Source organism: Ciona robusta, chromosome 11 (genome assembly GCF_009617815.1).
Source record: "Ciona robusta chromosome 11, ASM961781v2".
In the NCBI taxonomy this organism is placed as follows: domain Eukaryota; kingdom Metazoa; phylum Chordata; class Ascidiacea; order Phlebobranchia; family Cionidae; genus Ciona; species Ciona robusta.
The window spans coordinates 6,217,195-6,231,830 of record NC_143245.1 but is presented as its reverse complement, the minus strand read 5'-3'; the positions used below and the strand labels follow the sequence as shown (position 1 = coordinate 6,231,830).

Sequence of the window (14,636 nt, the reverse complement as noted above, 5' to 3'; positions counted from 1 at the left end):
ATTGTAAATTTATTATTTTATGAATCACTAGGCTACGTTCTGAAGTGTCCAATACAAAAGTACCTTGCCACGCAAGGATACGTACGTTACAATCATTCATTTATAAATCTTGTATTATTATTTTATACACGGTTTAATGAAACATTTAAGTTTAAAGAAATCGTTCGGAATTTGAACCCACCAACTTTCGACGTAAGAATCCTTAAAGACCAGCATGAATAAATACTTTTACATCGATTTTACGGCAATGGAGTTAACAAAATAAAGATTGGATACACAAAATACTTGTTGTACTAGCAACATGTGTTTGATTTAATTAATTCATGTGGCATGATATCTGTGGTAACTCCAAAATGCAACAATACTGCTCTCTTTTTAAAACTTTTTAAAAGAACTTTAACACACCAGTTTACAGTATAGCTATAATTTTTATGATGGCATTCCTCTAAGTGTTATGTTAAAGTTCTCACATTGCATGGAAAATGAATGCAGAAGAGATAAAATGGTTCGTAACAGTTTTGTCAATGTAGACGTCAAAGTACATCACACATACCAATATTGAGCGTGTATAAATTCGTCCAAACATCGAAATTAACCCCCATAAGTTCCACACCACGTTTGCAATGGAGCCGCAGCGTAAACGAAGCCGTAAGTTCAAAGAGGAGATAAATTCTTCACAAGAACAAGATGATCGAAGAAAACTTACCACCGTTGACTTGGTGGGTCCTTGTTAAATTGTCTGAAGGCTTAAGACTGAATTGTGTTTTTGCTCATTTTTTCCAGTTATACACATACTGACATACAGACAAACATTCTATGGATTAGGGAAAATGCTCCTAATTTCAGTTTGACTATTATATATATGGTATATTCTGTTTTATCTAGATAAGGTTCTAAAGCTTGGTATGTCATGGGTCTTGGGATTTGCCAGGCCCAGCCCATTACCCGAACCCAGAGTGCTAGTCGTGCTACAACCCATTTTTGACAACTGGGTCTTGGGTAATATTTACTAAACATCTTGCTCAAAGATAAATACATAATGCGATGCAGTATGTTAACTACTTAGCCACATATCCAGACATATTAGATTTTTAATGATTGTCAGTTCAATTTATCCACACAGCCCAAACACCTCCATAAATACAAGTCTACAGAGCACAGAAGGTGCACAGGAAATTTTATTTAAAAAAATTTGGTAATGCACATCATAATTTTTCCCATACACGCCCATTAATTAAACAATGAACCAAATCTGTATTAAATTAAGGAGTATTACATATTGAAACTTGCACATCGATTTTCAAAAAATGCCTATTTTAATAATAGCGTTTGTGCACTACACGCCAAAAAAACAACTTGCACACAGAAGATCTTATCTGGAACAGCCATATTCTGCAAACTGGCATGCATATCCTTGCCTATGCTAAACATATTTTTCTGTTTGAAATCCAGGTGATTGACCTCCTTAACAAAGCTTCCATGTCCGTGGAGGATTCCGTTAAAGTAGAACGGCTGCAACAAGTCAAGGAACTTGTGATAAACAAACAGCCTGAGATGTTGGATAACTTCACTGATGAAGTGGTTGCGTTTCAAGCTGATCGATCGCAAGAAGTGAGAAAGTTCGTTGTTGGATTCATGGAAGAGGCGTGGTAAGTTGGAAGTCTATCATTGAATAAATGAATATCTTCTCTATTAATAAAATAACTTATTTATCCTCCTGCGGTGGTGCAAAGACAACCGTTATAATAAGATTGTTCTGTTTCATACACTTTATCACCGCTTACGAGTTACAGCGTAACACATATGATATGTAATGACTAAACTGGAGAGATAAGAAAAAATTGACCAACTTATTTATTTAATTACAGCAAAAAAGACCCAGAGTTATTTTCCAAGCTGCTTCTTAACCTTCACATGTTACTTGTCGATGAAAATGTTAATGTTTTGAAAAAAGTAATCCAGTCATCAACCCAGTTATACAGAATCTGTGTGCAGGTCAGTTGATATAAGCTTCTTAAATCTTCAAAAATGTTGTTAGTTTCTACCAAGCATCACTTTTTTGAGTATTTTTTCTAAAAAAAGGGGGCATAATTTTTTTAAATAAAATGTGTCATTTAAAAAAAAACGAACATTCTTTTATAGTGATCAAATTTTTTTAAATTTGTCATTTTTTTATGTTATTGCAGTGGATCAGCACACACAAGAATATTAGCAATATGCTCAAATCGAGTTGGAAAACTATGTGTGATATACAGCAGAGGATTTTTGAGCTATTTGATTCTGAAAATGATGGGGTCCGAACGCAGGTATATTCTATGGGATAAGTTAATGTATTATTCAGTTTCTGAAATGTATAAATCAAGCATTATTGATTTGAAGGTATTTGTAGTTTTTATTTGTATTGGGCATATAGAGACCAGAAAATAATGATATTTCTGAAAACCAATTTCCAGATGGTTGTTTTTAGCCAAGCAAAAATTAGTCTGTTACTGTTTAATATATTTTGGGTCCATCGCTGCGACTCACATCAAGCCCCATGGAATTTGTTTTCTATATTACGCCTTTTCCATTCATATAGGTGGTCAAGTTTGCAGAGAAGGTAATTCTCACCTTATCCGAAAAACATCGTTTGTCGGAACTCCCCAAGAAGTTGGAGGTTTTCTCCTCCTTGGATCAGCTCCCAAACAACCACACCATTCTCGTTAAGTCTGAGTTAAAATCTCTCGGAGTATCGCTGCTCGAGAAACTTCTTTCTTTTGTGGCTTCACCAGCAATATCCAGGTTAATAATATTTTCTGTGGGATGAAAAAGGCAAAAATCCGTTATGTTGCATCATATATAGTAGGGTAGGTGAAGACCGGACACCTATAGCACATAATATTAAAATATCCTGAACATGTTTTAAACAGTTAACAACGGTCTATGTGAGTCGTGAGGATACAGATTTATAATTCTTTGAATGTTCTTTGTTTACTACCAAATGGGAAGAGAATATAGAATGAAAAGATGCCTCATCTTTCCCCACCCTACTATATAATTTTCACCCTACTATATAATAAAGACTGACAAGATACTAACATTAAATTTTCAAGTTATTTAAAAAGTACTGTAATAATTGTTAGACTAGTTTACTCAAAGATAAGAATTTAAATATGGTGTAAATATTGTAAAGGAATATGGATCTCTATTTTAAGCTGACAATCTTATTAACACAGTGTCAATCTGATGGCATCCATGGGTACTCTTACTACAATAGCAAAACAGAGACCTCAATTCATATCTACAGTTGTACCTGCCTTTGAAACACTGCATGGTAAGATTATAAGATATATATATTATGTTTGTATAGAAATCTGGTGCTACGAAAACGTATCGTTGTTGACAACTGGTTTGACTTGATTTTTATCTGTTACGTTTTCTAAGCACCAGATCCTTACTGTATTTCTTTACACAAGAATGATCCAGCTATATGAGTACCAGATCAGGGTCAGATTTACGGTATTTGTTTTAGTTTACATACAAAGTAAATACTATTTTATTGCTAATTCATTTCTCTTCATTGTTACAATTATTTTGGTCTTCGCTATCATTTTAAAATATAAATAAAAGTTTTTGTTATGATATGCACTTGGTTCAAAATAATTTTTATCCAAAAATTTAAACTTTTTTCGTATTTCCCACAGCCAACTTGCCCCCTACATTGGCGAAGACACAAGTAACAAGTGTGAGAAAACATCTGAAAATGCAACTTCTAAATCTGCTGCGTCATCCTGCTTCTATTGAGTTTCATCCACAGGTTGTTTTTTAACTGGTTTTGATGAAGTTTCTACTGATCAAAACATGTATCTTATTTTATTCTATACATTAAAAAGGGGCTTTTGATTTCATTTAAACAGTATTTATATTAAGTTAAAAAAAAATTCTTTTAATGCTATAAAAATTAAAAATCAATTTTATTCCAAAACAAGCAGTAAAAAAGTACCTGACCATGCAATAAACACGAAAGTTATTTTTGCTTTTGTATATAATATGTATGTTATTGTTAATATGTTAAACAACATTTAATACTTAACAATTTTTCTTATGGGTATAACATACATGAATCTGTCATATTGGAAAATTTTTATTAGAAATATGTCTTTACTATTTCAGATCACCAACTTGTTATATGACTTGGGAACAAATTCATCTGAGATTGCAAAGAACATGCCCAATGTTAATGCTGCTATGAGGGATAAGAAATCTGCGAGTAAAAAACGAACAACGGATGAAATAAAAGGAGCGGAAATGTCTCAAAACAAAAAGGCAAAAGTTGAGGTGAGTTTTTACGGTGGTTTTCGTTTTTGTAAAATAAAGACTTATTACTTTTTATGTATATATGCTAACACTACATTCATTTGTTTTTCTAAGTAGGCCATAATAAATTTAATGTCTAAATTACTTCATTTTATTAGTCTTAACAAAAAGGCTGTGTACAAAATTCAGAATAAACATTCTGATATATTTGTTTAAATACTAAAAATTATATATTAGGAAAAACATTCACTTCACAAAATGTATTTTTGAAATCATCAGGATCATTACAATGAATATGGGGAGGAAGATGTTGGAAAACCGGATGTTGGAAAAGATCCGGAAGCATCAGGATCACGCAGCATCCAGCAACATAACACAGCTATTGATATGACGGCTAGCGAACTTGTTCCTTTGCTCTCGCCAGAGAATGTGGCCAACCTTGTTTTACTTAGCATGGTAAGATCTTACTTTCCTAGACATTTATATGTTACAGTGTGTTTTTAATCCAATAAAGAATAAAAAAGTGGTTCTGCAATCCTCTATAAATTGATGGCAATATACCAGTGGTTCCCAAACTTTTTTTTCACCCGGCACCACTTGAGCTATTCAAAATGTTTGCGGCGCACTTAGCCAAAGGTCTTAGAAATAAAAACGCATTTTTACAGTTTTATCGTGTATTTTAAGATTAGGCTCGTTTAAGCATATGAAAAGTGTTGTACCACAGTCTGGACATGATTATTGCAAACCGAAAGAAATAATTGGCATTGTTACGTAATATACAAATCTACTGTACAGATAGAAATGCGAAAACAAACTTTTTAAATTTTACTATTGAACAAACACGTTGGATTTTTATATAAAACAACAATTTATATTGCAATAAAATATTAATACAAATCAATTATCTCGACCATGCTAAATTGAAAATGTTTCTGCAAATTTTCACGGCGCACTTGACGAGTTGCGTCGGCGCACTAGTGCGCCGCGGCGCCCACTTTGGGAACCGCGGCAATATACCAAAGTCCAACAGTTGTACTTAGTTTGATTATCTTAACTTTTTAACTCACACTTAACAAAAATGCCATTAAAGGTTGCTAATTATTTTGCATAAGGCATTCTGAAATAGTAACAGTGGTATTATTGTTGATGTTCAAATGTTGGTCCCTTAAGTCCACAATTATAAAAATTGCCAGAAGATTTTTTTCAGATTTACAGTAATCATGAGAAAACACCGAATTTTTGCAAATTTGTTACTAAATAAATATTATATATTATATATATATACTTATTTTTTGGCAAAAAAAAGTATTCCCATCTTTACAGGTTATGCTCCCTGATAAAATCCCAGATGCTTTCCAAGCCTCTTATACTCCAATAGAGTCGGCTGGAACGATTGATCAGAAGAAACATCTTGCTCGTCTTCTTTCCATCCAGATGACAGCGGTCGGGATCGGATCAGGGGTTCAACACACTGCAGAAATGGTGGGTGACGTTTTTACGCTTTAGGGGTTTTAGGGGGTGAAAATTTAATGCTTTTTGATAGCTAAAGAACATTGCAAAATTTAATTGTTTTTTTTAGTATTTAAAATTTTAAACCTAATATTTTGATTTTGAAATTACGTATAGATTTTCAATTTAACAAACAATGTAATGAATGTATCATTTTTTACAGGTTTGAATTAGGATTAAATAAATTTATGTATACATAAACATATCCTATGTTCAGTTTGCACAATTTTTGGGAAATATTTGGGCTAAATGCAGAAATTTTACCAAAATGAAGTAGAAACTGCAATGCACATTTTTTGCTTTTTTAAATTTATTTATTTTTTTGTTACTGATCTAAACAAAACGTTACTTATATTATAGGAAGCAAAAGAAATAGCGAAGAAACAAATGGAGAAAGAAAAGAAAGAACTTGAAAAGAAAATCCCAATCCAAACTCTTATTGGTGACTATTTGTTATTGATAAAGTAACATACTTGGTAAAAGCTAGCACGAGATGTATGAAACAGAACACCTGTGTAATAGCGACTGTCGATTTCCGGCCACGCGAGGATAAAGTAACTTACATTCATTCGTTCATAAGATATTATCTATAATTTTTTAATTTTTACATGCTTTACAACTTTAACTACGACAGCATTGTAAAAAAATCTTATAAAAAGTCGCGACCCCCCCCAATAACACCCTAGCTGCCCACTGGGCACCACTTTAGTAAAATAACATTTTACTTTTATATTAGGTGGAACAACAACCTCTGATGTCCCTGAACCGGTTGAAGTTAAACAAGAGAGCAAACCATTAGAGCCAACTCAACCAGCTGTCCCTATGAAAGGGATGCAGAGAAGAATACAAGTATGTGTACGACTCGTAGAACAGTGGTTAGCACGCCAGTAACCAAGAGGTTACGGGTTCAAGGCTTGTCCCTGCTACCGTTGTGGCCGTATAAATTTATGTTAATGTTAAAATGCCATTTATGTTATTGGTCGTAAAATTTTAAGACTTTTTTTTCTTTGCAGGGATTCCATCTAGCAAGCATTACCAAGCCTTTAAGTTTGGAAGCAAAAGACAAAATAATCAAGATGGCGGTTCTACGTGTGCTTAAATCTGAAAGTAAGTTTTTATTACATTCCAACTCATTTTAATAAGATTTTTGGAAAGGTTTAAATTTAATATAAAAAAATAGTGTCAAGAGTAATTTCTCAACTCTTGCCTAATTTTTAGAATCCATGGCATGCTTTACTGTAGGCCCTAACCCATATAGAATATATAAATATATTTACATAACATATTATTATATTTGGTCATAAATAATTCTTTTCAGGAAGTGCAATTGCTGGTGGAATTCACTCAAGGTGGCAGAAGATTTTAACAAACCTTGTAGCTCAGTTTGGTGGTGATCTGCACAGATGTAAGTCTATGTTTGAGTAGGCTAAATATAATATAAAATGAAATATTTTAATAAAAAAGAACACCGGGTTCAATGCTTGATACTGATAGATGTATGCGTCTTGGGCAAGAGATTTAACAGACATTGCTCCAACCCATTGGACACTAAGTGGGTTAAAGTACCCTGTGTAGTGGACCAACTCTGGCCTAAATTACAGGCCCCACATGCGCCACACTGTAGGATTTCACTCACAAAGATTAGAATAGAAATAACTTTACCAAACCAAAACTTAAAGCATAACTAATTGAGCTTTTTTTCAGCATTTTTTCATTTGGAGTTAATGTTTTTTACTAAAACAGAATTTACAGCTTAAATAACTACCATTTTTCAGCTCTTGCCAAGTTCATTCTCGCTGACATTCGAAATCGTTCTCAACTAGCATTCCAATGGTTGTATGAAGAGTTCAATATTTACCTTGAAAATGCTCGTGGAATTAATGATAAAGCTGCCATGGAGAATTACGATGCATGTCTTACTGGGCTGTTACAAGGTCTGCTTGAAAAACAGGATTCAAGAGAAGGGTGGGTTTAAACACTAAATGTATTTCTTATAAATTGTATAGTAGTTAGCACGCCTGTATTTAGCCAAAGCATACAGATTCAAGGCTAAATGCTGGGACCATTGTGGGCATATGTGTCCTTGGGCAAGACACTTAACAGTGATTGCTTTAACCCAGTGGCACCTTATAGGTTGCCTAAATTGTCAGCCATACATTAAAATATCCTCCAAAAAATTACTTACAAAGTTATATGTATATGTCACCCATACAATATAAAATATTTTATTTTTTCTACTTTTTCACAAAGCTTGTGCATAAAAACTTGAAAAATATCCCCAAAAATCATGACCTACTCTACCAAATTTCTATATACCTTACCCATAAAATATCTATTTTTTATTTTTCCAGCCTTTTTACAAAGCTTGTGTTACAAGCTCCTCTGCTGACTGACTCTGCCATCAAAGTAGTTCATTCGTATTGTGAGGATGAACGGCGGTCCCAAACTACCATGTTGCTCGTTCGTACCCTGCTGTCACACAGACCAACGAGAAGAATGCAGTTTCTGCGTGTTCTGCTTGACTTAAGCACTTTTAAAATTGAAACTGTAAGTTTAGGCGTGGTCTGTTACCTAATAGTCTAACAATTAGGCACATTCAGCAGTTTAGTTTTGCATGTTAAGTCATTCAATTTTTGCTCTAATTTAAATTAATATTCTTTTAATTTTTTTTAACGATAAATATTTGTTATTTTCGTTATTTTAATTTATTTCGTTTATCATTATGTATGCAAAAGAATAAAAATAAAAAAAACTGAGAAAAAAACATTTTATAAAATAAATTGTTTTTTTACCAGGTGCGCCAAAATTCAATTGAAATAGTAAAGGAATTATACGAAAATCAGAAATATCGAGATTTTATTGAACAATATGCAATGACCAATTTATCTTACTTGAAAGAAGCAGAACCACCGAATGATATTCGACAAGAAGAATCTGACAGTAAGTACATAAATAAAAAAAACAATTTTTCAGAAAAACAATTCATATCTCCATATTAGTCTGTTAAAAACTTTTTTGTTCTAATTAATAAACTTTTTTACAAATAACAAATATATTAGGGGCGAAAACAGTTGATATCACCGCATTTGTAGTAATAGTTTTCTACTGTGCAAATTAATCGTTTTTTGGCATAAAACACCCTGTTTGGAAAAATATCTTTTCGTCAAAAAATTGGAAATAAAGTTATATTCATTAAAAAAAAAACATTTTAAATTCACAGAAACCTGGAATGAGGAACAAATGAAACAGTGTTTCCAACTCTGTTTATCTCTTCTACCCACCAACCACGCACTTGTACATAAGTAAGTGAGCAACACTGCTGTGTTTCTAATTTTTTTTATGATATTTTTTTGCCGAAATATATGTCTCCTACTCTGAGGTCCTTGTCTAAGATATGCGGTTTAGGCCAAAATTGGCTCATTACCCCCAATATATCGCATATTACAAATCATTAAGTCATGTACAATTTTTTTTGTAATCACATAAAAAAATTCCGCAAAAAAAAAATTTTAATTATAGAAAAAAAAAGGGTTTTAATTTTTTTAGAAGTTATGTATAAGAAAACGCTTAAAAAATAATCTTTTTTCATCCCCAGCTTGGCTGCAGTTTACGTTGAAGCCTCTGCAAATATAAAACGAGTGATCCTTCATTCGTTGGATGCTCCTGTGCATGGAGTAGGAATGTCTTCTCCTGAGCTACTTAAACTGGTGGAGGAATGTCCAAAAGGAGCTGAAACTATTGTGACAAGGATGTTGCATATTCTCACTGACAGAGGTCGGAAATATTTTGATTTTTTTGTTTCCGGAAAAGTTTGCTTTTATTTATAAAAAAGTAAATAAAGATTAAGTTTTTTTTACAAAAATATTTGATTTTTTGCCTAAAAGTATTGTTTTTTTTTACCTAGCACTGTGGCTTAGTGGTTAGCTGCTTGCATCGAAACATACTGGGTTCAATGCTTTATGCTGATAGGCGTAAGGGTCCTTGGGCAAAATACTTAATGGCCATGGGTCAACTCTGACCTAAATCTCGGATCCTGGACAGGCCCTGTAGTATAAAGTAAAATTCCCCCCCCCCCTCCTACAGAATAAAATAGAATGCGAATCATACTATAACTTACCCCTATGCCTATGGCTATGATACCAAAACTAAAAAAATATATTTTAACCGTTTTTTTAAATTCCTACTGTTTTTTTTTAAATTTTTTTTCTACCACAGAACACCCATCACCCAGCTTGGTATGCAAAGTTCGTGACCTTTACCAGAAGCGTGTGCCCGACGTGCGTTTCCTTATCCCGGTTATAAACGGGCTCGAAAAGTACGAAGTGCTCGCTGTGCTCCCTAAGCTTATAAAACTGAACCCGACCGTTGTAAAAGGGGTGTTTAATAGGTTGGTGAAATTTCTAAATCATTTTCAGATATCATTCTATCGGAATAAGAGACTGACAATGCCATTTAGGCCTATATATATTTTTATTGTACTATTTACTAGATGTGACTATTTTTTTATATTTTTACTTGATAAAACAACTTAAAAACTTAAAAAAAATAATTTTATCATCACTTTTTGCAGGTTGTTCAGAAATGAATTAAAAATTAGACTTTTCAAATCAATCTATAATTTCCACCAGGTTACTTGGCATACAGCGTCACTATAGTTCAGAACCTTCTGTGAGTGCAATAACACCTGTGGAACTGCTTGTAGCATTGCACACAATAGACCAAAGCAAGGCAGATGTCAAATTTGTTATTAAAGGTATAAAAATATGCATGAAAAATAAGTAACATGAAGTATGCTGCAGAAATAGGCTTAGGTACATACTGTTTGTAACCATTAAAAATGTATTTTGCTGTCATTTATGGTGGCGACACTGGCGAAAAAGGAGTATTAACTATACCTGTTTTAGTGTAAAGGGTTCATTTTTAGCAAAGTTTTAGTACCTTAGTTTTACACCTGTAATAACTAATCAATAAGGTTTCTTAAAGGCTATGCCTGAGTATACTTGCATTTTATCAATGCCACCCTAGATTTAACTTTGAAGTTACATTCAATTCTTTATTCATTGATTCCTAATTCTTTACATCTCTCCAGCAACAAGTTTATGTTTTGCTGAGAAAGCCGTATATACATCTGAGGTGCTTGTAACAGTGATCAACCATCTGGTGGAACTTCCAGTTATTCCTACTCTATTGATGAGGACTGTTATACAGGTATGGGTTTTAATAATGTATCTTATATCCAGCAATGTAGTTTTACAAAGCCTTCTGTGCAGTTTCCATAAGTCACTGCCAGTGGCGCAGCCAGAAAAAAAAATTAAGAGGGGGGGGGGTTTAATCAAAAAAAAATTTCAAATTTTTTTTAATTAATTTTTTGGGGGGTTTAAAAGGTGGGGTGGCGACACCCTAAACCCCCCTTTGCTGCGCCACTGGTCATTGCAATGTTTTACTGTGTGGAGTTGGGTATAAATTATACATTATTGGTCAAACACATTGTTCCAACCCAGTGGTCACTAATGGGTTGTAACACCCTAGCAAAATCTAAGCCCCCATGTCGTTTCACACTGCCTGCCCTCCCCCATGTAGAATAGAATTAAAAACCTAATTACCACGAATGTTTGTGTTATCATTTAAAATTTCCTTCGCTGTTATTATACAAATGTTTTGTATTTACACAGGCACTCATCACATATTCACGTTTGTCTGGGTTCGTTATGAACGTACTTCAAAGACTGATAATGAAAAGAGTTTGGGAGCAAACTAAAGTTTGGGAAGGTTTTATAAGATGCTGCCAGGTAAGTTTTACAGTAGCAGTTCTTTACTTCAATTGTTGGCAAAATTTTGTAAAATTTAAACTGTAAATACAAAAATACTTTTTAAATTTTAAAAACTCTTTTAGTGGTACTGTTCTATTAAAATTTATAGTTATAACTTTCACTCCACTTTATATGAAAGTATATGAGAGAACTAAGGGGTTACTGCCTTAGCATACTTAAAAAACCCTAAGAACTTTTGGCATTAATATAAAACATTGTAACACTTATTTTTCACTTTCATTTTGCTTGTTTTGCATAACATTTCAGAATTTTTTTTTAAACCATTGTGTTTCCAGCGAATGAAGCCACAATCGTTCCAAGTTTTGCTACAACTTCCACCAGCTTGGTTGTCTAATGTGTTTGAAACTTTCCCCGATTTGAGGGAACCATTACTTCAGTATGTTAATAAGCTTACCCCACAACAGGTATTTAATAAACTTTTTTTATAATATTTATCAAAATTTAGTGACAAGTTTCAAAAACCTTGTAACTATTGAATATTCAAATGGCAGATTTTTGTTAGCCATACATTGGGACATCCACACTCAACAGGGTGTGCCATTAAGTGATCTTGGCGCATGTGTTCTTGGATAAGACACTTAACAGAAAATCTTGATGTCCTTTTGTAAAGTAACGAAACAGCTGTCTTTAAATATTACAGAACAGAAAGTTGCCAAATGATCTCTATCATCCTATTCATAGAAATGTAATTTTCAATTACAAATAACATCGTATTTTGCATTTCCAGCGGCAACACATCTCTCCAGCCATCGTATCCGTGCTCGAGGTTTCACCAGAACAAGCTGCTCTAAAAGCTCAAAGGGAAATGCAGGAGAAACTTGCTCGGAGCAAGGAGCAGGAGAAACTCGCTCAGGAGTGGGAGAGAAAGGAAAGAGACAGAAAAGCTGCTCTCCAAGCTCAGCAAGAGATAATGAGGATAAATGCACAGCTGGTATGTGATGATGAATGTTGCTTATTTACCCTCACATGGTGGGAAATGAGTCAGTATAACACAGATGTTCTGTTTCATACATTTCGTACACCCTTATGACTTACTATGTATTTAATTTTGTTCTTGATTATTTTTGGGGGATTATTATTTGTTATTTTTGGTTTTATGTGTAGCTGTTGATTTAGACAACCCAATAGTGACCACTGGGTTGGATCAATTGCCCAAGGACAAGGACACATACACCCACATTGGCTGCAATGAGCCTTGAAACCGTGGGCACGAGATGTAGGTAACAGAATATACAGAACAATCATTGCCCTGCCAGAGGATAAAGCAAGTTCCATTCATTCATTCATTTAACTGTAATTCTAATACACTTAAATTCCATTCAGGCTAAACAAGAAAGCGAGCGACAGAAACGCAACCAAGAAGCCTCGTTGGACGTGAAAGTTGAAACAAACAAAGAAGGCGACGGACTTCTTGGGGCTTTTCCCGGCAGTAACCCTCAACCCAGTCTACTTGGTCCCCCACCCACAAATGCTACACCCTTGTTAAACCCACCCATGCAAGTACAAGGTAGTGTTTGTTGTTTATGAGTTGTTTTATTTGCATTGTATTAAATTTTTAACGGAAATTTTTTTTGGTAATAAATTTTACTTACTAAACTTTTACTAGGTTGATGGATTTTTTGGTTTTCTTTGATTTCTATAAAGCAAAAGATTTTTTATAAAACTTCTTTTTGAATTAAAACATCCGTTTTTTTTCTCAGCTCCTCCGAGTAATTTTGCAGCCGATATAAAACCAGTGATTCTCCCAGCAAGTTCAACTCCCCCTGTATCCACTAATCCCCCTGGTAAGATCATTTTTAACAATTTACAATGCTCATTTAAAGTCTTGAGGTTATGGTTATATAATTCTGTAAATGTTGTTAACTTCCAAATTGAAAAAAAAAATAGAATGAAAACATTATTTATTTTACCTCAACCTATCATGTGGGTTATCTTACCCCAACCTACTGTACAGGCGTCTTACCATGAACTATTAGACCTGTGATCTTATCCGAACCTTTTATAGGGGACTCTTACCCCAACCTACTATATACCAGCTAACCCATTTAACACTCTCCTTACAGCTCTAAACACAACAGCATCTCCAGCCAAAGCCATCACCCCCACCCCTTTACCCCCAGCCACCCATCTACCACCCCCCGGTATAATTCTGCCCCCTAACCTACCCTTACCCCCATTCCAATACAATGTCCCACCCCCAACACTAATGGTAGCTCCTCCTGCTGCTATACCACCTTCATCTACAAGTAACCAGTCTCCTGCCCAAGCTGGTTAGTACTGAGTTATATAAATAGTATTTGCAGCTTTTATTTTAATTTAAAGTTTTTCAAACGCGTCACTAGTATCATTAAATAAATGATTTTAACTTGCTATACTCTCGCGTTGCCAGGAAACGACAGTTGTTATAACACAGGTGTTCGGTTTCATACACCTCATGTCAACTTACGAGTTACCACATAACTTTGTGGGTGATTTTTTTCTATATGGTTGATTTCGACAACCGCTTAATGACCATTGGTTTAAAGTAATTGTAGGCATGTGTCTTTGGCAAGAACTTCTTCTTTTTTGTAAACCTGTTTGTAAAACATCTAAAGAATTTTTTTTTTTAATTTTTTTTTTTTCAATTTTGTTTTTTTGTATTATTATTTCTGACATTTTTTTCTACCAAATAGAAGTAAAGACCGAGCGAAGCGCGACACCGACACAAGATGAATCTGATGATGTTAACTAACAATTACATCAAGATATAATTCATGATATATATGATGTATTTGTTTTAGAACAAATAAAAATATTTCGTGCCATAATGTTCGTGTAATTAAAGCTGTAGTTCAAATATGTCAAAAAAACACAAACAGAAAGTTTAATTTGTTTCGATTGTAGTAGTGAAAATCATACTAATTAAAACAACTAAGAAAAGGTAAAAAATAATTGTATTCTGAACTGCAACCAACTGCTAAATTTCAGCCAAAAAATATGTTGTGTAATAAATAGCTGGTA

General features: G+C 33.8%; 1 protein-coding gene across 2 annotated transcripts; it reads left to right on the top strand.

Moving 5' to 3' along the window:
• Positions 1–158: 158 nt before the first annotated feature.
• Positions 159–14,443, top strand: LOC149728785 (symplekin-like). 2 transcript variants are annotated; one of them, XM_089888954.1, is made up of 29 exons: positions 159–719; positions 1,453–1,649; positions 1,869–1,995; positions 2,187–2,306; positions 2,579–2,781; positions 3,216–3,313; positions 3,684–3,796; positions 4,153–4,317; positions 4,576–4,752; positions 5,620–5,782; positions 6,170–6,247; positions 6,542–6,654; positions 6,819–6,912; positions 7,124–7,210; positions 7,581–7,770; positions 8,157–8,352; positions 8,601–8,745; positions 9,026–9,107; positions 9,401–9,579; positions 10,021–10,192; positions 10,434–10,558; positions 10,895–11,013; positions 11,478–11,594; positions 11,912–12,040; positions 12,364–12,567; positions 12,960–13,143; positions 13,358–13,420; positions 13,700–13,906; positions 14,309–14,443. In XM_089888954.1, the coding sequence occupies exons 1-29, from the start codon at positions 624–626 to the stop codon at positions 14,365–14,367; spliced, it is 4,002 nt and encodes a 1,333-aa protein (XP_089745080.1). In that variant the 5' UTR covers positions 159–623; the 3' UTR covers positions 14,368–14,443. The 2 variants fall into 2 exon arrangements, with proteins under 2 accessions (XP_089745080.1, XP_089745079.1); XM_089888953.1 differs by having other exon boundaries at positions 161–719; positions 13,337–13,420.
• Positions 14,444–14,636: the final 193 nt, after the last annotated feature.

Bases quoted from the DNA above. Each gene is read 5' to 3' on its own strand.
- LOC149728785 (XM_089888953.1), top strand. From the start codon at position 624: ATGGAGCCGCAGCGTAAACGAAGCCGTAAGTTCAAAGAGGAGATAAAT. The intron at 12,041-12,363 runs GTATTTAATAAA...TTGCATTTCCAG, and splicing joins ATAAGCTTACCCCACAACAG to CGGCAACACATCTCTCCAGC. The intron at 12,568-12,959 runs GTATGTGATGAT...AATTCCATTCAG, and splicing joins TGAGGATAAATGCACAGCTG to GCTAAACAAGAAAGCGAGCG.